The sequence below is a fragment of the Eumetopias jubatus genome, unplaced genomic scaffold, assembly GCF_037043125.1.
Source record: "Eumetopias jubatus isolate StellerSeaLion01/CBP00866 unplaced genomic scaffold, mEumJub1_p1.0 scaffold_55, whole genome shotgun sequence".
NCBI classification, from domain to species: Eukaryota; Metazoa; Chordata; class Mammalia; order Carnivora; family Otariidae; genus Eumetopias; species Eumetopias jubatus.
In genome coordinates this window covers 291,902-316,620 of record NW_028274861.1, presented here as the reverse complement: position 1 = coordinate 316,620, position 24,719 = coordinate 291,902, and the positions used below count along the sequence as shown (strand labels likewise).

Below are 24,719 nucleotides of genomic sequence, written 5' to 3'. Positions count from 1 at the left end.
ACGCTCTTTCTCCTTTGGGTTCTATCAGTTGTTGTCCTGTGTACCTCGTGAGGGTCCGTGCACATTCAGAATTCTCATAGCCTGTTGGTGAACTGAAGTCTGCTCAGTCCTTGTGGTGGCAGTCTTGATTGTGACATCTGCTTGGATGTTCATATAGTGACTCCAGCTTTCTTTTGATTGGTGTTTGCATCTTTTTCCGTGCTTCTATGTTTACTATGTCTGTTTCTATATATGAAGTGGGTTTCTTGTTAGCGTAACACAAGTAGATACCGCTTTCTTCCTTACTCTGACTCACTTACTCTGTTGCATTTTCATGAGTACATTTACCATAAGTATCAGTAACGGCTGAGTTAAAGGAGGTTACTTGCCGTTTATTTTCTGCTTATCCTCATCTCTTCGTTCCTTTTTTCCATCTTTAGATATTATTGTAGATTTCCGTTTAACTACTATTACTGGCTGTAACCATTAGTTGTGTTTTGCAGTTGTTGTTCTGTGGTTTCTAATATGTGTTCCTAACTCAGTATTCTCTTTCTCCAAAGGGTGTTACACCATTTTGTATATGATTTAAGAAACTCGCACAGCTAGACTTCCACATCCTTCTTCTCATCTTTGGTGTTATTTTGTCGTATGTTTTACTTCTACATGTTATAAGGCACACAATAGAATATATATCGTTTTTCTTTAAAGCAGTCAAACATGTGGAGCAGCTGGGTGGCTCAGTCAGTTAAACATCGGACTCTTGATTTCAGCTCAGGTCATGATCTCAGGGTCGTGAGATGGAGCCCCATGTCGGGCTCTGTGCTCATCGTGGAGTCTGCTTGAGATTCTCTCTTCCTCTCCCTCTGCCCCTCTCCCACGAATAATAAATCAATAAATCTTAAAAAAAAAAAGTTGTCAGGGGTGGAGCAAGATGGCAGAGGAGTAGGAGACCTAGATTTCGTCTGGTCTCAGGAATTCAGCTGAATAGGGATCAAACCATTCTGAACACCTACGAACTCAACAGGAGATCAAAGAGGAGAGTAGCAACAACTCTGTGAACAGAGAAGCGACCACTTACTGGAAGAGTCATATTTTATCCCTTCATAGTAGTTACCCTTATTTTTGGCATATATATATATAAGTTGTTCTCTCTTTAAAATTTTGAGATACAGTTTCTTCTAACAGATAAAAATATACCCTAAATCACTAGTGTATGGTTCTGTTCTAGGTAGTCTCCTGCCTGATCACATTCTCTCCTTTTTTTCTTTTTTTTTTTTTAAATCTTCTTTCTTTTTTCAAACAACCTCTTATCTTATCAAGTCCTTTTATAAAATCTTTTATAATTTTCATCTTTACAGTCATCTTCTATCCCTTCATTGTATCAACCCTTATTTTGTACATATATGTCTTTCTTCCTTTAAAATTTTAGGAGGCACTTTTTTCTAACAGACCAAAATACGCCCAAAATCTAGTGTGTGGCACTGATCTATGCACTAGCCTGATCATATTTGATCACATTCTGCTTTTTTTGTATTGTTTTTTTTTGTTTTTATCTTTTTTTTTCTTTTTTTTTTTCTTTTCTCTTTCTTTCCCTTCCTTTTCCCCTGGTTTCAGGTCTTTTCTGATTTGTATACAGTATATTTGCTGGGGACGTTGTAAACCTGTTAGCATTTTGTTCTCTCATTCATCTATTCTCCTCTGGACAAAATGACAAGACGAAAAAAATCACCTCAGCAAAAAGAACAAGAGGTAGTACCGTCAGCCAGGGACCTACTCAGTACGGACATTAGTACGATGTCGGACCTAGAGTTCAGAATCATGACTTTAAAGATACTAGCTGGGCTTGAAAAAACCGTGGAAGTTATTAGAGAAACCCTTTCTGGAGAAATAAAAGAACTAAAATCTAACCAAGTCGAAATCAAAAAGGCTATTGATGAGGTGCAATCAAAAATGGGGGCACTAACTTCTAGGATAAATGAGGCAGAAGAGAGAATCAGTGATATAGAAGACCAAATGATGGAAAGTAAAGAGGCTGAGAAAAAGAGGGAGAAACAACTACAGGATCACGAGGGCAGAATTCGAGAGATAAGTGATTCGATAAGACGAAACAACATTAGAATAATTGGGATCCCAGAAGAAGAAGAAAGAGAGAGAAGAGCAGAAGGTATATTGGAGCAAATAATAGCAGAGAACTTCCCTAATGTGAGGAAGGAAACAGGCATCAAAATCCAGGAGGCACGGAGAACCCCTCTCAAAATCAATAAAAATAGGTCAACACCCCGACATCTAATAGTAAAACTTATGAGTCTCAGAGACAAAGAGAAAATCCTGAAAGCAGCTCGGGAGAAGAGATCTGTAACCTACAATGGTAAAAATATTAGATTGGCAACAGACCTATCCACAGAGACCTGGCAGGCCAGAAAGGACTGGCAAGATATCTTCAGAGCACTAAACGAGAAAAATATGCAGCCAAGAATACTATATCCAGCTAGGCTGTCATTGAAAATAGAAGGAGAGATAAAAAGCTTCCAGGACAAACAAAAACTAAAGGAATTTGCAAACATGAAACCAGCCCTCCAGGAAATATTGAAAGGGGTCCTCTAAGCAAAGAGAGAGCCTAAAAGCAGCAAAGATCAGAAAGGAACACAGACAACATACAGTAACAGTCACCTTACACGCAATGCAATGGCACTAAATTCATACCTTTCAATAGTTACCCTGAATGTAAATGGGCTCAATGCCCCAATCAAAAGACACAGGCTATCAGATTGGATTAAAAAATAAGACCCATCCATATGCTGTATGCAAGAGACTCATTTTAGACCCAAAGACACCCCCAGGTTGAAAGTGAGGGGGTGGAAAACCATTTACCATGCTAATGGACACCAAAAGAAAGCTGGGGTGGCCATCCTTATATCAGACAAACTAGATTTTAAAACAAAGACTGTAATAAGAGATGAGGAAGGACACTATATCCTACTTAAAGGGTCTACCCAACAAGAAGATCTAACAATTGTAAATATCTATTCCCCGAACATGGGAGCAGCCAATTATATAAGGCAATTAATAACAAAAGCAAAGAAACACATTGACAACAATACAATAATAGTGGGGGACTTTAACACCTCCCTGACTGAAATGGACAGATCCTCTAAGCAAAAGATCAACAAGGAAATAAAGAATTTAAATGACACACTGGACCAAATGGACTTCACAGACATATTCAGAACATTCCATCCCAAAGCAACGGAATACACATTCTTCTCTAGTGCCCATGGAACATTCTCCAGAATTGATCCCATCCTAGGTCACAAATCAGGTCTCAACCGGTACCAAAAGATTGGGATCATTCCCTGCATATTTTCAGACCACAATGCTTTGAAACTAGAACTCAATCACAAGAGGAAAGTCGGAAAGAACTCAAATACATGGAGGCTAAAGAGCATCCTACTAAGAATGAATGGGTCAACCAGGAAATTAAAGAAGAATTTAAAAGATTCATGGAAACCAATAAAAATGAAAACACAACTGTCCATAATCTTTGGGATACAGCAAAGGCAGTCCTGAGAGGAAAGTATATAGCAATACAAGCCTTTCTCAAGAAACAAGAAAGGTCTCAAATACACAATCTAACCCTACACCTAAAGGAGCTGGAGAAAGAATAGCAAATAAAGGATAAACCCAGCAGGAGAGGAGAAATAATAAAGATCAGAGGAGAAATCAATGAAATAGAAACCAAAAGAACAGTAGAACAGATCAACGAAACTAGGAGCTGGTTCTTTGAAAGAATTAACAAGATTGATAAACCCCTGGCCAGACTGATCAAAAAGAAAAGAGAAATGACCCAAATCAACAAAATCATGAATGAAAGAGGAGAGATCACAACCAACACCAAAGAAATACAAACAATTATAAGAACATATTATGAGCAACTCTATGCCAGCAAATTAGATAACCTGGAAGAAATGGGTGCATTCCTAGAGATGTATCAATTACCAAAACTGAACCAGGAAGAAATAGAAAACCTGAACAGACCTATAACCACTAAGGAAATTGAAGCAGTCATCCAAAATCTCCCAAGAAACAAAAGCCCAGGGCCAGATGGCTTCCCAGGGGAATTCTATCACACATTTAAAGAAGAATTAATACCTATTCTCCTGAAACTGTTCCAAAAAATAGAAATGGAAGGAAAACTTCCAAATTCATTTTATGAGGCCACCATTACCTTGATCCCAAAACCAGACAAAGATCCCATCAAAAAGGAGAATTACAGACCAATATCCTTGATGAACATGGATGCAAAAATTCTCACCAAAACACTAGCCAATAGGATCCAACAGTACATTAAAAGGATTATTCACCACGACCAAGTGGGATTTATCCCTGGGCTGCAAGGCTGGTTCAACATCCGCAAATCAATCAACCTGATACAATACATAAACAAAAGAAAGAACAAGAATCATATGATCCTCTCAATAGATGCAGAAAAAGCATTTGACAAAGTACAGCATCCTTTCTTGATCAAAACTCTTCAGAGTATAGGGATACAGGGTACATACCTCAATATCATAAAAGCCATCTACGAAAAACCTACAGTGAATATCATTCTCAATGGGGAAAAGCTGAGAGCTTTTCCCCTAAGGTCAGGAACGCGGCAGGGATGTCCACTATCACCACTGCTATTCAACATAGTATTAGAAGTCCTAGCCACAGCAATCAGACAACAAAAAGAAATCAAAGGCATCCAAATCGGCAAAGAGGAAGTCAAACTCTCACTCTTTGCAGATGATATGATACTTTCTGTGGAAAACCCAAAAGACTCCACCCCAAAACTGCTAGAACTCATACAGGAATTCAGTAAAGTGGCAGGATATAAAATCAATACACAGACATCAGTGGCATTCCTATACACCAACAACAAGACAGAAGAGAGAGAAATTAAGGAGTCGATCCCATTTACATTGCACCCAAAACCATAAGATGCCTAGGAATAAATCTAACCAAAGAGGCAAAGGATCGGTATTCAGAAAACTATAAAATACTCAGGAAAGAAATTGAGGAAGACACAAAGAAATGGAAAAACGTTCCATGCTCATGGATTGGAAGAACCAACATTGTGAAGATGTCAATGCTACCTAGAGCAATCTACACATTCAATGCAATCCCCATCAAAATACCATCCACTTTTTTCAAAGAAATGGAACAAATAATCCTAAAATTTGTATGGAACCAGAAGAGACCCCGAATAGCCAGAGGAATATTGAAAAAGAAAAGCAAAGCTTGCGGCATCACCATTCCGGACTTCCAGCTCTATTACAAAGCTGTCATCATCAAGACAGTATGGTACTGGCACAAAAACAGACACATAGATCAATGGAACAGAATCGAGAGCCCAGAAATGGACCCTCAACTCTGTGGTCAACTTATCTTTGACAAAGCAGGAAAGAATGTCCAATGGAAAAAGGACAGTCTCTTCAACAAATGGTGTTGGGAAAATTGGACAGCCACATGCAGAAGAATGAAACTGGACCATTTCCTTACACCACACACAAAAATAGACTCCAAATGGTTGAAAGACCTAAACGTGAGACAGGAGTCCATCCAAATCCTAAAGGAGAACACAGGTAGCAACCTCTTCGACCTCAGCTGCAGCAACTTCTTCCTAGAAACATCACCAAAGGCACGGGAAGCCAGGGCAAAAATGAACTATTGGGATTTCATCAAGATAAAAAGCTTTTGCACAGCAAAAGAAACAGTCCCCAAAACCGAAAGACAACCGACACAATGGGAGAAAATATTTGCGAATGACATATCAGATAAAGGGCTAGTATCCAAAATCTATGAAGAACTTATCAAACTCAACACCCAAAGAACAAATAATCCAATGAAGAAATGGGCAGAAGACATGAACAGACATTTTTCCAAAGAAGACATCCAAATGGCCAACAGGCACATGAAAAAGTGCTCAACATCGCTCGGCATCAGGGAAATCCAAATCAAAACCTCAATGAGATACCACCTCACACCCGTCAGAATGGCTAAAATTAACAAGTCAGGGAACGACAGATGTTGGCGGGGATGCGGAGAAAGGGGAACCCTCCTACACTGTTGGTGGGAATGCAAGCTGGTGCAACCCCTCTGGAAAAGAGTATGGAGGTTCCTAAAACAGTTGAAATTAGAGCTACCATTTGATCCAGCAATTGCACTACTGGGTATTTACCCCAAAGATACAAATGTAGGGACCCGAAGGGGTACGTGCACCCCAATGTTTATAGCAGCAATGTCCACAATAGCCAAACTGTGGAAAGAGCCAAGATGTCCATCGACAGATGAATGGATAAAGAAGAAGTGGTATATATACACAATAGAATATTATGCAGCCATCAAAAGGAATGAGATCTTGCCATTTGCAACGACGTGGATGGAACTGGAGGGTGTTATGCTGAGTGAAATAAGTCAATCAGAGAAAGGCATGTATCATATGACCTCACTGATATGAGGAATTCTTAATCTCAGGAACAAACTGAGGGTTGCTGGAGTGGTCGGGGGTGGGAGGGATGGGGTGGCTGGGTGATGGACATTGGGGAAGATATGTGCTACGGTGAGCGCTGTGAATTGTGTAAGACTGTTGAATCACAGATCTGTACTTCTGAAACAAATAACGCAACATATTTTAAGAAAAAAGAAAAAGAAGAAGATAGCAGGAGAGGAAGAATGAAGGGGAGTAAGTCAGAGGGGGAGACGAACCAGGAGAGATGATGGACTCTGAAAAACAAACTGAGGTTTCTGGAGGGGAGGAGGGTGGGGGGATGGGTTAGCCTGGTGATGGGTATTGAGGAGGGCACATTCTGCATGGAGCACTGGGTGTTATGAAGAAACAATGAATAATGGAACAGTACACCAAAACAAATTATGTAATATATGGTGATTAACATAACAATAAAAAAATAAAAAAGTTGTCAAGCATGTTAAGAAGGGAACAAAAAAAAACCCCTCTTTTCCACTTTTCCTGTACATTTACACAGTTCCAGAGTGCTCTTTCCTGAATGTGGATCTAACTTTCAATGTAGTTTTCCTTCAAATCAAAGAACTTCTTTCAGTATGTCTTGTAGGAGAAGTCTGCTAGATTAACTGTGAAAGTTTTTGCTTGAGAAAGGTCTTTATTTCACCTTCATTTTTGGAAGAGATTTTTCAAGTTTTTGTTTGACAGTTTCTCTTCTCTCTGCTTTGCCTTACAGCATATGCTGTCTCCTCTTTATTGTCTCTCCCTTTCTGTAGGCATTTTGAAGATTTTTTTTGTGATGTCTTCTTTCAGGAATTGGTGTATGTGTCTTCATTTGTCTTGCTTAGCGTTTGTTGGGCTTCTCAGATCTGGAGATTCTTGTTTCCCCCCCCCCCCCATTTCAAAAACTTTTAGCCTTTATTTTTCATGCCTTTCTGCCCAACCCCCTCCATCTGAGACATCAACGACGTGTGTTAGACCACTCATTTCCACAGGTCATTGAGGTCCCTTGCTTTTTACTTTCTGTGACTCGATTTGGTAGTTTCTGTTGCTCTCTTTTTTAATTCATTGATTTTTATCTTCTGAAGTATCTAGTCTTCTATTAAGATCATCCAGCAAATTTTTTATTCCAAATATTATATTTTTAATATCTGGAAGTGCCATGTGGTTCTCTCATTTTCATTACTGTTTAGATACCTTTCTTTCCTTCTTGATATGTTCATCGTTTCATTTAAATCTTTCAGCATTTTATAATACTTATTCTTCATTTGTTAATTCCATTGTCTCTGTTATTTCTTGGTATGGTTCTAGTTTTTTTTTTTAAGATTTATTTATTTGAGAGAGAGTGTGCATGCATGAGCAGGGGGAGTGGCAGAGGGAGAGGAAGAGAGAGAATCTCAAGCGGACTCCCTGCTGCGTGCACAGAGCCCAACATGCAACTCAATCTCAAGACCCTGAGATCACAACCTGAGCTGAAACCCAGAGTCAGATGCTTAACTGACGGCGCCCCCTAGGTTCCCAGTTTTTAAGTTTTTAGTTATTCTCCTGTTACAGGTCACAATTTCCTGCTTCTTTGCATGTATGGTAATTATTTTATTGGATGCTGGATATTCTAAGTGTTCCATATTTTTTCTTTTTTCAAAACCATTGATTTTATTTTCTTAGTTTAGCAGCTTGTGAATAAACTTGATCTTTTCAAGGCTTGTGCTTACACTTGATTGGGGTGGGCCTCGAGTCCCCTTTATTAGTGATGCTGGTCTAATCCTAGTACAAGGGCTTGATCTTTGTGGCACAGCCTTGGAAATTCTTGGTCGTTCAAAGGTGCCTGTAACTGGCCAGTCGGGCCTGACCTGTCCCCCATTCTGTGTCATCTCTGAGGTTGGTTCAGGGTAGGGCTCTCTGGTAGCACTCTTCCCGGCCAGACCTCATGTTTCCCACCCAGGTGTGTGGCGGCATCAGTAGACAGACTTGTGAGCGCGGTGCGGTAGCCTGCAGTCCCTTCCCCTTTGTTTCCCTTTCAGAGTCGTGCTCCCCAGAGCTCTGATCTCTGTCCCTAAATGTAGAAAGACTGCCATTTGGGGCTTGGCTTCCCCCTCATCCTGTGGTATGGGAAATCCACTTCTGCGAGAAGCTAGCTTCCCACAGGCTCCTATCTGTGTGGTCTTCTCCCAGGCGTCACGGGCCTGTGATGCTCTCAGAAGCACTGTGTCCATGTCTGAAAACAGCTGTTTCACATGTTGTGTCCATTTCCCCAGTGTTTTTGGTGGAAGGGCAAGTCTTATACCAGGTACAACAACATAGCTTATAGAAGCTTTTGATTAATGAGAAATACCAATGTCTGTGGACTAACCAATCTATGTGACATTTCAAATTATACTTAAAAGGTGGCTCATCGAGCATAATAATTTCAAACACCAAATTACTGGGTCTTTGTTTCTTGTGGACTTGGTTGTTGTAGGGACATCCCTGCCAGGAGGATATGGGACCCGGAGCACACTTCTGTGCTGGCCATCCTCCTGCCTCACTTCTGCTGTGTTTCAAGCTAACCAGTCCTTTGTCTCTGGACTCATTCTTGCAAAAAAGAAATGGAGATTAATTTTTTCCTGCTTATAATAGTAATATCATTGAAAATAATCTATACATCATAAAAAAGATGGGAACCAGTCATAATTTTACTTGTTAGCGTTGGCTGCCATTCACATTTGGGTAACAGTTATTCCTGGCGGTGCCCCTTCTCCACCCTTCCTTCCACCACGCACCTGCATGGCTGGATGATACTGTACGTACTTTTTAACTGTTCAACAGTATGCTGCCTAGTACTTGACAAACTATAACTTCAGTAACCAGCCTGGTATTTATTAGTGAATATGAACGGTAACAGTTTTGACATTTTATAGATGGTGTTAGAAATCAGAAGATAGAGATAGTTGAAAGATTTCGATTCTTTTGCCAAAACACCCCGCCCCAACACTGCAGCAGCATGCGCATCTCTTGGTGGCCTGCCCGTCTTTCCCATGCGATAAGTATAACTTGTGTTTATATTGGCACTTAATTTTTTAGTGAGGTTGAAGATACCTCTTACCTAAGAAAATCTGTTTCTTGTATTTTAGTTTCATAAGTTTCTGTTTGTGGTGTCTGCCTGTTTTCCTGTTGTGTGTGTTCAGAGGTCTTTATGTGCACTTTGTTCATCATGGATCAGTCTCCCGTTTCTTTAAGTCTTGTCTGAGTGTTTTCGTTGATGGTTTCTTTTGTCCCCGTGGAAGTCTGCCTGCTGGTGGCTGTGCCCAGGCCCCTGGCTGCAGTGACGGCCATGCTTCGGCACAGCTGCGTCCTGGTGTGCACCGTGAACTTGCATGTGTTAGAGGTTAGATGTGTTTCAGTAAAAACAACTTGTAAAAATCAAGTGGTTACTGCCTTTGGTCTCATGTTTAGAATGTTTCCACTCCATGATTATATTTTAAATGATTACTTTGAAAACAACCCCTGCTTTACAGTAAGATCTCCTATCCATGTAGCATTTATTTTGAGTCAAGCTGTGAGTGGGAAATCAAACTTAAGAAAACAACTTGTTAGCCAGTCGCAGTACCACGCACTGCTCACTATTTTAGCAAAAATTTAAAATTGCTCTCAATTGGTCTCACCGTTTTAAACCGTCAACATCAGTGCATGAGTGTGCCTGTCTCTCCCTACCTTTGCCAAGTGTGTGTTGCTTCTGAACTTCTTTGCCTTAGAATATCTTTTGCCATGTAAATATTTTACATTTTATTTAGGTAATTATTTGTTTTCCTTTATGCTTATGGGTTTTTCGTTGTGATCAGAAGGCTGTTCTCCTACCAATATTATAATTTTAACCACTGTAAGTGGTTTGTCAGTAGGAAATAAGAGACTGTTCATTAGTATTTCTGGTATTATAGTTATTAAAGCGTCGCTTGCACATGGACTCCCAGAGAAGGAAGGTTCATGACGTCACCACATCTGTGTGGCTACAAGGCTGTCGTAAGAGTGAGTGTCAAGTGGGTTCTTTCGTATCACATCGTGTGACACAGGCCTAATGGTGCTGGAGCCCGCGAATCCGCCCTCTGGTCCCCCCCTTTCTCAGCTCTTCCCGAGACTCACTCAGACTGCCTGTGTTTGTTGTCTGCTTTTCTTCATGTGGCAAAATCAAGCTGTGCTGTCGTTGTATTACTTAGGACATCTAGCTTACAGTTCTCATACTATTTGTGAAAATGGATTTGTGTTTATCACGAGACGCTCTTGCAGCCTCTTGGCTTCCTGATGTGATTTGAGCCGACTCGGGGGTTGGTGCTGCTATTTCTCAGTTGTGTGTTTCTCCTTTGTGCCCTGTTTCTCTTTTTCTGGCGTCCATTCTCAGTAAGCCCTCCAGGATTTAGACCGGTGGGGGAGATAAGGATGATTAATCATAACGGACTGGGAAAGATTTCTGTTTGCCGTATGCACAGATGGGGGCCCCACCCTGCGTCTCCTTTGCAGGAATCCAGTCACTGGCATGGACAGTTGGAAGTGAGTGCACTAGATAACCATTTGTAGTAGCTTTAGTTTGCTAGGAGTGGTAGAAAGGAAAGTGCAAAGTTAAAACACTGTATTGGAAAGAATGTGTCTGAAAGAAAATCCCGAGCTAACAAACCAGTAAGTGTACCTGAGGTGACGATGGTAACGCAGAACTCTGGGAGAGCGGGTGGCACATCCTGCAGAGGGGGGCGGCAGTGTCCCGCAGTTTGGCTGTGCGGATGTCATAGACAGGTGTGGGTGTGCGGGTGTACACAGTTGTACACTTTTACTGCATGTAAGTTATGTCTTAGAAGAGTAGTTAACACCCCACTCTGTTATCATCCGTACCTTTGAGTGTCCTATTGGCCATGATCCACAGGAAGTGACATTTTATTATGCTCAATATTATAAGGATCTTTTCTTCATTTTTATTAGTGACAGAGGTGTATAAATTTCAAAAACAGTTACAGAGTTATAGTATACAGTTCATATAATGCTAATTTTTAAAAAATTTTATGGTTGATGTACTTTGATAGAGAGTTTGAATAAGCATTTAGGTAAAGTAACTAGTAAATGAAAACATTTTAAGTTTTGATATGACCATAAACTCAAAAAGCAGTATATTCTAGAAAAAAGGGAGTTTCACTGAATTTCTGGTTCATTAATCAATTTTTTCTAGCTTCATATAATTTGGCACATATGGCTAGATTTCATAGGGAAAAAAGCTCCAATTTCATTATGGATTCAGGCACGGCAATTTGGTTTTTCATTTAATAGCTTACTCTTCCCCTGTCACTCACTTTGACTTCTCTGTCTCTGATGTAATGGATTTGGGGATATTTGGTGTCCTTCCCTGTTTGTCGCATCATCAGTTTAGCATTGTGACACCAAGCAGTAAACCTGCAAACCTCAGAGCTTTAAAGAACCGAGGATACCACCAAGAATACCCTCTCCGATTTTGTTGTATTCCCTGATCTCACGATGTGATCCGTTAAAATCGGAACAAGCCATTTGATAATAACTGTGCTGCAGACCCTGTGACGGCAGGCTCAGCTTCTCGTTGCCACACAGGCAGCTGGAAGGCATGCTTCTCCAGCACCCGTAGATATTTGGGAAACGTGTCTCTGGCTTTTGTGATCAGGCAGATTTATTAACAACAGTGAGGTCACAATAAATCATGACTTGCTGATTTATTTCAAAAGATCCATATAGCAGTAAACAATACCATTTACATTTAATTAGTTTTCTTGAACGAAAGGCAATTTTATTTGTAATGAACCACCTGTTATGATTAAGGATGTATTTTAATGACCTTTAAGTAATGCGAACAAATGTTGCCCTTGACCTAATAGCAGAGGCTTTCCTACATTATTGAAAACTTCAGAATGATTTTTAAATGATCGTGAAAAGCCTCGAATGACATTCTCATTATTGTGCCATTATTCAGTCATTTGATGTCTAATATACTAAATGAAACGCATTCCTCTGAATGTTCATATGCATGTAGAAATGAGGATTGTTGCTAGAATTGTTCTTTATTTCCATGTATCAAAAGGTAGTCTGTTATGCGAGAGCTTCATTTTTTGAAAAATACTTCGACAGGGTAATACTTAAATGATGAAGGGTTCTTAGACCTGCCTTATCCCAGGAGTCGTTTGCCTGCTTATGAAACATTCTCATTGTATTTCCCTAAGTCCACAGTTATCACACGGTGTGGGTTTTGTCTTGTGTAAACCAGCTTGACTTAACTTGAAAATAACTTTTAATTAGTTAATGTATACTCTGTAAACTGCAATAGCAGACCCGCTGTGGTTAGCTGCTCTCTCCATGCTTTATCCAGTGTAGCATCTGTGTTCTCTAGAAAATTGAAAATTCATCAGTGTGTGTTTTCCAGGCCCTGATGAAGGTGTGTGAATGAGCTTTCCCAAATCAGATTCTCAAAGAATTTCTAGGGCAGGAATGGGGATGAGGTCTCCTTCTGCCCTGTCGGCGTTCTCTGCTGGCAGGGGCCACCCTCAGTGTCACGGGCAGAAGTGGCAGGTGCTGTGTGGTCAGTGGCCTCTGCGCCCTGGAGTCAGACTCAATGAGTGTGTCTTGAACTCAGTAGTTCAAGGGTATTTCCCATGGAGAGGGCCATTTTGGTCATATTCTGAGAGTAATTTTTGGAGGTTCAGTCATGAGTCTCATTCCTTCCTGTGATTTTGGAAGGACCTCACTCCACATACTAAATCCCTTTCTGCTTCTGAGATCGGGAGTGGTTTCTGTTTCCTGAACTGCTGCACCACAAATTAGGAGAGAAGTTTTTTCCCCTCACTTGACAGCCCAGAGGTGGGTGGTCCCAGGCTGAGAAGGCAGCTGTGTCATCATCGATAGGTGACTCTCCCCTGTGTCCCACATGACTGCTCCCCCCCCTGCCATAGCGCGTCTCGTCGTGTTCCGCCCCACGCAGCGCGAGCTGGCTGGAGAGAATGCGGGGCGAGGGCTGCGTTTTGCAGCGGGGGCCATATGCCCGTCGAAGGCCTGGGAGTCCTGTCTTTGAACGAGAGTTGGGGAGGACGGTGGGGTGTGCGGTGTCTCTGCGGCACCATTTCTGCAGTTTGTTTTCTGGTGAGTTTCTTTGATTTCCTCTCGTACTTCCTCCTGGGTGGTGCACACTAAAACTTTTCAGTTAGTTCTCCTGGAGGATTTGGCTGCCCTCAGAGCAGAATGCTCCCTCTGGGGTTGTTATGGTTACCACTTTTATGAGAATCAGGTCTTTCACACTTGTTCTTCCAGTAAGTCTAAGCCACTTGAAGATTTGTGTGCTCCCCACCCACCTAGATTAAAGTAGGAAATGAAACGTAAACCGCGAAATCCATGTTTTCTAGAAATGAAGGAAGCTCTATCATTTTTAGGCTGTTGCTTGTTTTCTGTGAAAGAACATTTTCTTTAAGCGATAGAGCCTGATGTACAGCCCACCATTCGAGGCTCCCACGAACAGAGGAGATCAGACAAGGTTAGATAAATTGGGGTTTCCAGGAATAGAAGACAAGAAATACAAATCTCTAATACATTTTAAGAAATTGGAGGGGATATTACAGCCCAAACAGAAGCTATGAAAAAAAGATCACATGGAAAGTAGACCTCTTAGAAAGACATGATTGCTGAAATAAAAACGTAAATAGGACTGGAAGATGGATTGTTCTGCATCTCTGAGAACGTAGGCCAGAGGTGGGAAGCATGCATGTGTGACTACCATTCCTAGCTCGGTCCTTAATACTACCTGTAATCATTTTATGTGTGTGTTTTCACTTGCATTGAGGTAAGTTTTGGAGACAATGAATTGCGCATCATTAAGCTGTACACTTCAGTATACCTCTGAAACCATCACCACAGATAAGATAGTCCGTAGCCCTTGTTTTGTGTCTGTGACCACCTGTGGTCCTATCACCAGTGGCCAGTGTTTTCAGTCTTCTCAGCTCTCCCGCGGCTCCTCCTACACCTGCCCTTAATCACCGCTTCCCCCTGCAAGGTAAGGTCACGTGAGGAGAGAAGGGCAGGTGTGTGATCCTTCTCGCAGGAGCTTGTCTTACAGAGGAAAGGGATTATAGCGAGTGGAAATTCCTTCTCTTTCCCGCCAGTACGTGAACAGTACTATGCGTACTGGTATTTATTTTTTCTCCCTTTGACCTCTTATGATGAAGAATGGTTCCTTCTCCTGTTGAAGGATAATTCTTCCACCGCTTTGGCCTAACACTGCTGTTTAGAGACCTTGGCAGCAAGACCACCCCCTGCCCTCTCTCTTCCTGACCCTCCCTCACAGGCTGTCTCCTCCACTGCTGCCCACAGCTCCAGTGTCTCAGACATTCCTTTCGCAGTTTTAGGTTAGTTGAATATATTTAGAATTCTGTTTTACTTAATCTGTTAGCTTTTTAGCTATACCTCTTCACAGTTGCTAGAGATCATATTATGCATTTAACTAAAAGTGTGCTGTGGAAAGTTAAAATTGTGTCACTTGACATAAAATGTAAGAACCTTGTCATTGGATGGGTCCATTTCCCCTGCCTGTCCTTTATGCTGAAAGCGTATTGTGCCCTTTCTGTACGCATGTACGTTTATATGCACTATGTCTGCATATGAACTCTTCCGATGTTTTATCTGTATTTTAAGGAAACATTAAGTGGAAAAACAGGATTTATTATTTTTGTTCCTCACCATTCCTTCCTAAAGACTGAATTTGTACTGGATACTATTTCCCTTCAGCCTAAAGAATTTCTGTTAACATTTCTTGTAGTGTATATCTGCTTATAGTGAATTCTCATTCTTATTTATCTGAAAACATCTTTATTTCACTTGTTTTTGTGAAGGATATTTTTGCTGAATATTGAATTCTTGGATGACAGATATCCCCCCTCCCCCGTAGCACTCTGTTTTGTTCCACTGTCTCCTGCTTCCATTATTTCTAATGAGAAATCAGTATTATTTTGATAGTTGTTCCCTGTGTGTAATATGTCGTTTTCTGTGGGTACTTTTGAGATTGCTCTTTGGTTTTTTAGTGGTGTTACCTTGGGTTTTCTTTTCTTTCTTTCTTTCTCTTTTTTTAATTTTATTTATCTGCCTAGGGGTTTTCTAGGCTTCATACATCTGTCTGGGCTGTCAACATATTTTGCATATTTTTAGTCATTATTTCTTCAAATAGTTTTCCTTCCGCATTCTTTTTCCACTCCTTCCAGGAACCCAGTTGTAAGCACGTTAGATCTCCTGATACCCTGTCAGTGGTACTGCAACCATATCCTTTCCTAAATCTTTTTTCTTTGTGTCTTCAGATTCATTATCTCTTGATCTTTCTTCAAGTTCACTGACTCTGTTCTTTCATCTCCAATCTCCTGTTAAGTTCGTCTAATAAGTTTACTTCAGATATTGTATTTTTTTAACGCTAGAATTTCCATTTGGTTCTTTTTCCTTAAACATATACTTTTTTCTGTACTGTGGTTTCCCATTGCTTTAGGAGAAGATTTTCCTTTTATTCTTTGAGATGTTGAAATTGCTTTGAAATTCTCATCTCTTAATTCTGATATCTGGTCATCTCAGAAATAGTCTTTATTGATTGAATTCTTTCCTGAATATGGATCTTGTGTTCTTCTGTCTTCATACGTCTAGAAGTTTGTTTGGATGGTGTCTTCAGCATTTCTAATGATACATTATAGACACTCTGGATTGCCTTATGGTCTTCTAAAGGGTGCTGTTTTTTGAATTTGGTTTTGTTCTACTTGGTAGTTCACTGGGCTGAAGTCGAACTCTGAGCTCTAGCTTCCCTGCAATTGGGGGTCTTTGTTCACTTCTTTCAGCTGGACTGCTGGAAAGCCGCCCCGCATGTGGGTCATGTGGGGTCGGGGTGAGAGGATGCCAGAGTTAGGGCCCCTCCGAGGCACTCTCCCACCTCAGGTCTCCACGTCCCCCGTCGCTCCTCAGCCGCTGTGGTTACCCCCATCTTTGGCCTCTGAGTCTTCATGCCTTCAAGTCTGTGATTTTTCTAAGTGCGGAAGCCACGCTAAAACATTTATTCTGAGGCAAACCCAAAATATAACAAATAACAAAAAATGAAAATGAGAAGTATAAAAATGGTCAACTCTCTGTTTTGGGGGACCTTCAAGACCACCCCCAGTTTTAATGATTACCTGGGAGAATCCCCCAGGACTCAGCACATAGTCCTCCTCATGACCATGATTGATTTTAGCAACGGGACACAGGGCACAGACAGCCGAGTGAAAGGCCCTGGGGTGAATCTGAAGGAAGCATGGCGCACGGTTCCGGAGCGCCTCCCAGTGGACCCTCACAGGACGTGCTGCACACCCCCGGCAGCACGTTACGGGAACACAAGTGAGATGGTGCCTACCAAGGAAACACAGGAGAGACTCATGGAGGCATTCCTCTGTCTGGCACATGTCAAGGTGCCAGACTCCCAGAAGGAAGCCTATGTTCGGTATAAACCACGCTGCTTGAATAAATCATTCAGGTACAGGGAGTCTTTCTTATCTGGGAATGGTGGGAATGCTCCTGAAATCCACATCTCTAGACCTCACCCAAAGGCCAGCCTTGCTTGTGAGCAGGCCTTTCTCAAGTCTGCGTTCCTTTTTCTGCACAGCCTACTGCCTCAGCCAAGGTGTCTTCACAGGAGAAGTGCTAGCAGTATTGTTCTGGGACCTCACGCAGCCGGGTGAGACCAGTCTGCATGCCTGCTGCCAGGTCTGCCTCGTATAGGCCCTGGCCAGAGCCCGTTAAAACAGTACCGTTCACCTTTTACCACCATGTGCAAGTGAGAAATCCCAGCTGCCAGACGTGCTGTAGGCCTCGCAGCCCCTTTGGATCTCAGATGCCAATCACTGGCAGCAGGAGGGTTTCCTGCTGGACTGGAGAGCCTGCCGACAGTTGTGAGAAGCAAAAGTGCCCTCTTTCCTCTGCTCCTCCCCAGTGTTGTGCCACCAGGAGTCTTCATGTTGTCTTCCCAGACTTTCAGCTGAAAGGGTTTTATGCAAGAAGCACAAAACATTTGGGGAGCCTGGGTGGCTCATTTGGTTGAGTGTCTGACTCTTGGTTTTGGCTCAGGTCATGAGATTGAGGGATCGAGGGACCTCAGGGTCATGAGATTGAGCCCTACATCAGGCTCCGTGCTTGGCGGTGAGTCCACTTGAGATTCTTTCTCTGCCTCTCCCCCCACCCCCGCTCGCTCTTTCTCCTGCTCTCTCTCAAATAAATCTTTAAAAAAAAAGAAGAAGAAGAAGAAGCACAAAGCATTTTTTACATGAAATTATTTTTTTCTTTAGAGAAAGAGAGATAGTGTCGGGGGGGCGGGTGGAGGCAGAGGGGCAGACGGAGAAGGAGAGAGAATCTTAAGCAGCCTGATGACCTGAGATCATGACCTGAGCCAAAATCAAGAGTCAGACTCTTAAGAGACTGAGCCACCCAGGTTCCCCATACAGGAAAATACTTTTATACAACTTAATCCTGAAGACACATTATGTTTAGGAATTGGTCAAGAGGAAATCTGAATCTTCAAACCATTTCAAAATGGCTTTACATACCCCACCACCGCTTTTGTCCCCATCATTTATCTGGGGAATGGCCCACAGAGATCATGTACTTTCTGGGGCAGTGGCACTTACTAATCAAACTACCTTACTCTCAGGTGCATACAGGGGGAGGTGAGGGAAGTGGGTTCAGGCTCGTGGTCCACTGTTGCAAACTGCAGCTGATCTGGAATGCCAAGCACAAGTTAACAGCAGCCAGACACTCCCGAGACAGATGGGGCTGTGGAGGGTCACCAGCATGGGATGGACCTCCCTCTTGCAGCTTTGGGCAGGGGTCACAAGTTGGTGCCCCTAGCATCTTGATTTCATATGGCCCATCAGAGCATGGGCCCTTGATCGTGGGCAGCTCAGGGAAACCAGATGGCCCAGCCAGCATCCGGGTTGTTTGAATGGTTCATTTCCCTCCAGGGGTTGGGAATTCTTGCACTTGTTGCAGGTCCCAGCTCTGTTTGCGAGCCTGTTCCTCGATTCAGCTTGGCGCTGATCGTGCCATGCTTGAAACAGCCCTGGGAGACCACGTAGGGTCCAGCTTAGAGTCAAGTGCAGGCATTTGGGGTCTGTTGAGTCCAGGGTTCCAGATGATGGGACTTCCAGGCCATGCTGGGAGAGCTGTGCTAAGACGCAGCATCAGCCCTGCTCCAAGGAGGGCTTGAGGGGACGGTGGAGATGGGGGAGGGGGGTGCCTCGTTCTCAGGACACATTGGGAAGCCCACCCTGTTCAGACACCAGCTTGGCCCTCCATCCACAGCTTTTACCTTGCTGTGCAGTGAGCTTGAGTCTGACGAGTTCTTGTGTGAGTGGCTCGTTTTCTCTTTTTCCATTCGTTTTTTCAGTAGTTGCTAGATTGTTGTATCAAACCTGCATTTGTATTACAGAATTTACCTTAAACTTAGAAGTCTCTTTTCATTTTCCAGTTGAGTACCTTCAGGTATCTTCAAGCCCTCCTTGGAGCAGGGCTGATGCTGCGTCTTAGCACAGCTCTCACAGCATGGCCTGGAAGTCCCATCATCTGGAACCCTGGACTCAACAGACCCCAAATGCCTTCAGGTATCTTCAGATGTACGTGATGCCCGTTGTTAACGCGTAGATTATTAATGAAACGGAAAAGGAATCCTAGTCTTCCTTCAGAGGGCAGCAGGGAGACTGGAAATGCGGGCAGCGCATGGGCCAGGGCACTGTGGCTTCAGGGTCCTGAGGGCAGGCAGGCAGCAGCCCTGGCGAGGAGCATGGGGACACAGCGGGCTGGGGTTCTTTCCCTCCTAGCTGATGTGGGTCTTGTTTAAATTTCAGGCCTGTAATAAGGACAGATTTCTGAAACTTCCGTATAGCATTGTACTTGTCCAGCTTTCTGATAGCCAATTAAGAATAGATATATATATTTTAAAACAACTGAAATCCCAAGAACTCAAAGACTTCTGATAGTTTACTCTGAAAGGCTCCAGTATCATCTCCATTGGTGGATGTAACTCACCCACTAAGAATATTACTTGTGTCCACATGAATCAGTTTGAAAAATACAGGAGCATATTTAGATTATAACAAATTTAGTAGGTCACTCTACATCCACATGATCATTTGCATCCTCCCTCTGTGAACTCAGGTATGCTTCCTACCTGTGTGCTTTGGAGTTTTGTCTCCTAATGTCAGTTACACGCTGGTCACGTTAGGATGTGTGGGATCACCACACAGAAGAAATGGGAAGTCACTCGCCCTTGGGCTGTCTAGTAGGCAGTACAGTCAGAATCCTGTGTGGGTGTTGGTGGTTAAAGTCCATACAGGCAAGGAACTTTTTGGTACTATAAATTCTTTGTGATCTCCTGGTAAACATAATCATGCACCATTAAAAAAGTAAAATTTGTTATCAATACGTTTTCACCTATTATAACATTATTTTAATAAAATTATACAGAGTTTTAAAAACTAAAATTTATAAATCAACAGATGTACTTTTATAAATTGCCTTAAAATAAGGTGCTTCAGTGTCATGTCCAGAGACTTACTGTTTAAGCATTTACCTGTTGCCTGTGAGTCGGGTAATCTAAACGACTTTTTTCTACTTCAGAGCTAGTTCTGGGAAAGTTGCTGTGATGTGTGAATAGTTAAAGCCTTCCCATACAATTTTATAAATATAGATCGTGGGGATGTGCTTCAGGCACATGGGAGAAATGCAATATGTTCATAGCTTCAAGGAAGTCAGCTGTTTATGGCAAATGCAGTAGCTGTTAGAAGAAAATCATGCAAGTAAATTTAGGAATTCGCTAAATTGTTTTATAGAACTTATGCGGAATTGTGAGGATTATTTAAATCCCACTAAATTCTTGGGTACCCATGTAACTCCTGAGTACTCATACACAGTATGACAGAACTCCACGAAGTATATTTCCACCTTTAAACTTGGAATCTGGGACAGCCCCAGGCGACATGGAGCTTTTGAGCAACTCCCAAGTGCTCGACATACACCTATCGTTAAGTAGTAGTCTTTTAGAACCAAGAGAAATTGCCACACCTCTGTTGAGCTTAAAAATTATTTCCCTTAGTTATCCTCCATCCTAACCTAGTGTTGGCACACAAAGTATAGGAAAACCAACCATCGCTTTTGGTACATAACATATGAAAAATATTAGTTGGTGATTGAAAAATTTCCAAGTAATTTTGTCTAATTATAATGTAATTAATTCAGATATTCTGTATTCCAGGACCTTTTTTCAGTCAGTGCTTATGTGTATGCCCAGAAGCCACAACTGGATATTCATAGTTTTGAAGGCACATTTACCAGGGTAAGTTAAATCTTTTGTTAAATACAAATATATTCATTGTGTATATACGTTAAAAACAGCAAACCTTAAATTTGAATAAATGAGAACAGAAGCTTTGAACTGAAAAGGAAAAGCCTAGACAATGTTTCAAGTTCTTAAATTTTCCCACATCCGGTCTCTGTGGGATATACTCAGTACAGTGTTTTTGTTCAGCATATTTACTCTGGAGAAAGTCCTTCTCCCTGAAAATATTACGAGCCAGTAAGATGAAGTACTTTCACTAGTTCAGTGTGAGTTTGGATAGGATTTAATAGACTGTGATACCCACATTGTTTCCTGGTTTGTATTGACTGGATGGCTGTGCATCTGCTCATGTACCCGTGTGTGCTTCATTTGATTCTTTGCACGATCATGGTGTTTTGCTATAGCTTGAAGTCCCTTCTCCCCAGTGACTCCCCAATCAGATTTGGAGGACTCAGTAACTTTTGATTTTAACAGCTGATATTATAAATGCTTCATAATACTTAAGGAGTTTGTGGGGGCACCCGGGTGGCTCAGTCGTTAAGCGTCTGCCTTCGGCTCAGGTCACAGTCCCAGGGTCCTGGGATCGAGCCCCACATCGGGCTCCCCGCTCAGCAGGAGGCCTGCTTCTCCCTCTCCCACTCCCCCTGCTTATGTTCCCTCTCTCGCCGTGTCTCTCTCTGTCAAATAAATAAAATCTTTTAAAAATATATATATAATCCTTAAGGGGTTCTAGTATATGTCTATAGTTTACTTTTAATTGCTGCAGATTTCTGTTGGTATAGTGTGCTTCGTTTCCCTCTTGTTCACGTACCAGGATTAGTGAGCAGTTGTCATCATTTGAGAAAGCACTTGCTAATGCCAGATAATGAGGAAATTATGGGGATGTAAAAATGAGGATGCCTGTGGAGGAGATAGTCATTGGCCATTGCTTTGTAACTTTATTTTTACGAGTGCTTCAGTAACAGTATGTTCAAGGTGTTCATGGAAACAGATGAGGGAGACGAGGCAGTGCATAATGAGATCTGGAGAGAATACCGAGATCTTTTATGTGTTTTTGTAAAAATATTTATGAAGAAAGCATCTTCTAATTAAAGACAATTTAGCATTATTTGAGAAAAAGCCTTTCCAAAGGGCTTCCTTAGTACGGTAAGAGTTATTAACTTAGGGGCGCCTGGGTGGCTCAGTCAGTTGAGTGTCTGCTTTTGGCTCAGGCCATGATCCCAGGGTCCTGGGATTGAGCCTCACATCAGGCTCCCTGCTCAGCTTCTCCTTCTGCCTCTGCCACTCCCCCTGCTTGTGCGCTCTCAAATCTTTCTTCTGTCAAAAAAAATGGATAAAATTAAAAAAAAAAAGTTATTAACTTAGCCACTATTAATATTTTGCAATAATATTTGCTTACTTCCTTTCTGTTTCACAGATTTATATTGCTTATCACTTGCTAAGAGTTGGAAATGTCTGCTAGACAATGTGTGGAATCCCCCTGAAATCAGTGCGAGGGAGCAAGAGTTTGGCTGAACACAGCCAGGCTGCAAAGCGCAGTTCACACAGTGCGTGACTGAGCATGGGACAGTGCGTGACCTGTGTGCATGGCCGAGCGTGTGAGACTGTATGTGAGTGAGCGTGCAGATGTGGGGGAAGGGTAGCCAGGCTCCTTCCTGAAGGTCTTGTCAGAAGAAGGATGAGGCCATTTAAGGATTTTCAGCTTAGAAGAGAGATTGTAATATTGGTGTACGTAAAAGAGTCCTCTAGACTTCCGGTTTGCTTGGGATGAAGGCAGTCACCTGAATTTGCTCCCGTCCCACTGCGTCCCCAAACCGTACGGGTCAGGTGCAGGTAGCTCGGGCTGCCTGTAGCTCGTGCACGCAGCACACAGGGGAGAAAGAAAACACTGTGAGCTCCAGTTTCTGTGGTGAGGAAAAGGACCCCACATGGCACAGTCACCTCCAGAGCCAGGAGAGGGCACAAGGATTTTCTCTCCGGATTTGGATCTGAGGGCGGCTTTGTAGTTCTCTGAACTTCTATTTAGCTCGTGTGAGTTACCGCATGTTCTTGATGGGAACAGTCCTGGCCTTTCGTGGCCTCCATTTAGTGTTTCTGACAAGATTTTATTTCACTCCTTTTAAATACATTCATAGTGAATTCCGGATTATTTTAGGAGAAAAAGCTTTATTTTTTGTGTACATCTTTCAAAAAGGAGGAAAGGAAAAACCATGCTAAATAACTGGTTTTCTAACTGGAAAGTGGAAATCACCAGTATTAAGTGAGCGTTTAAAGAAGTGACATCTGCATATATTCCTTTTCTAGAGTATGAACTACAAGGGAGAGAAAACATAGTGTATATCAGCCTAAGTAATTAAATAAGAATCAGAGCGAATTAATTCAGGTGTCCTGTGGCAATTCACGTATTATGTATTCTGTTGCCTGAGCAGCATCTAATTATGCACATTGTGAATACTGTCTGCTGCTTACCCTATAATGTCAGGGTAACCCCAACTGCTCACTGCATGACATCCCGAGTGATAGAAATGATCCATGTTATTATTGATAGAATTGATTTGCTTATTGTTCAGGACCTAGCAACTCTCCCTGAAGTTTAGAGTTTAAAACTGTAGCCAGTTTGAAATACTATCAGTGTTCCTAGGCCTTTAACATCGCCTTCCCATTTAATGTTCTTTATATGTACTTTCTGCTGTCATTTCTTCTGCAAACCATAGCACACTCATCATTGTTCAGGTCTTTTCCAATCAAAATACTCTATCCTTTCTAAAAAGCAGATCTCTGTTGTTTGTTAAGAGGGGTGCACTATTGTGAAAACAGCTTCATGTGGTGACATTTTGCTTTCTCCCTCCCCAGAGCAAATTTCATCTTTGCAAACTGTGTAACATTAAGGAGAAGGAAACCGAGAGACAAAGTGACTTAGAGATAATTTCTTACCCATCTTCCCAATCTTTATTCTGTACTCTATGAGATTGGTAAAGAGCTATCTTTTACAATAATTTTCTGAATATTAGAAAAAGTTTAATGTTTAAAGTCCCTCATTGTTATTACAGAATTGAAAAGATTCTGCATAGATATTGTGTGTTCTTCAGTACGTAATTGTGCTAGAAATAGACAGAATGAATTCACATGATTAAATAGTTGTAGAAAAGTAATGGGAGAACCAACTTAAGTTTCTAAAATGAAATTGTATTGAACCTTTTATTTGCAGTTTAGAAAGCCTTATAATAATGGAAAGACTGACAAAATTTACATATTTTAAAAGATTTTATTTATTTTACAGAATGAGCGAGAGAGAGCGAGCACAAGTGGGGTGGTGGGGGGAAGAGCAGAAGGAGAGGGAAAGAATCTCAAGCAAACTCCCTGCTGAGTGCAGAGCCTGACACGGGGCTTGATCTCACGGCCCTGAGATCATGACCTGAGCTGAAATCAAGAGTCGGATGCTTAATCGACTGGACCATCCAGCTGCCCCATGTCTATTTTTTAATGCCTTATTTTCTTGGAGTTTGACACAGTGGGAAATGTTGTACTAAAGGGTATGTGTGCATAGGTAATGTTTAGATGTCCATATGTAGGGACCCCTAGGAAGAGTTTCAAAGTCATAAAATTGTACTCATTTGTACTTTTGTGGTCACTTGTTGATGGGCAGCTACAGGCAGGTTGTGCCTCAAAGGAGTGCTTCAAAGGCATGCCACGGATTAGGACAGCTTAGAATAACAGCCGACTGCTGGCTTCCCGCGGAGTGCAAAGATAAGGGGTGCTGGAGAGTAGAGGGGGGGCTCCACGTGTTTCTACTCTTTGATTTCTTCAATTACTGGGCAAATATGGGTGCCTGCTCTGCACTTGGTGCTCAGAAGATCTAGGTCAACACCATAGTTACATAGC

General features: G+C 42.0%; 1 protein-coding gene across 1 annotated transcript in view; it reads left to right on the top strand.

Annotated features, from left to right (window-relative positions):
• The window catches only part of LOC148161803 (putative phospholipid-transporting ATPase IIB), a 425,152-nt gene that overhangs the window by 314,458 nt on the left and 85,975 nt on the right, over positions 1-24,719 (top strand). Inside the window, exon 9 of the mRNA XM_088020545.1 lies at positions 20,754-20,834. Within this exon, the coding sequence (XP_087876671.1) occupies positions 20,754-20,834 (81 nt within the window). The remainder of the gene's footprint in view (positions 1-20,753; positions 20,835-24,719) is intronic.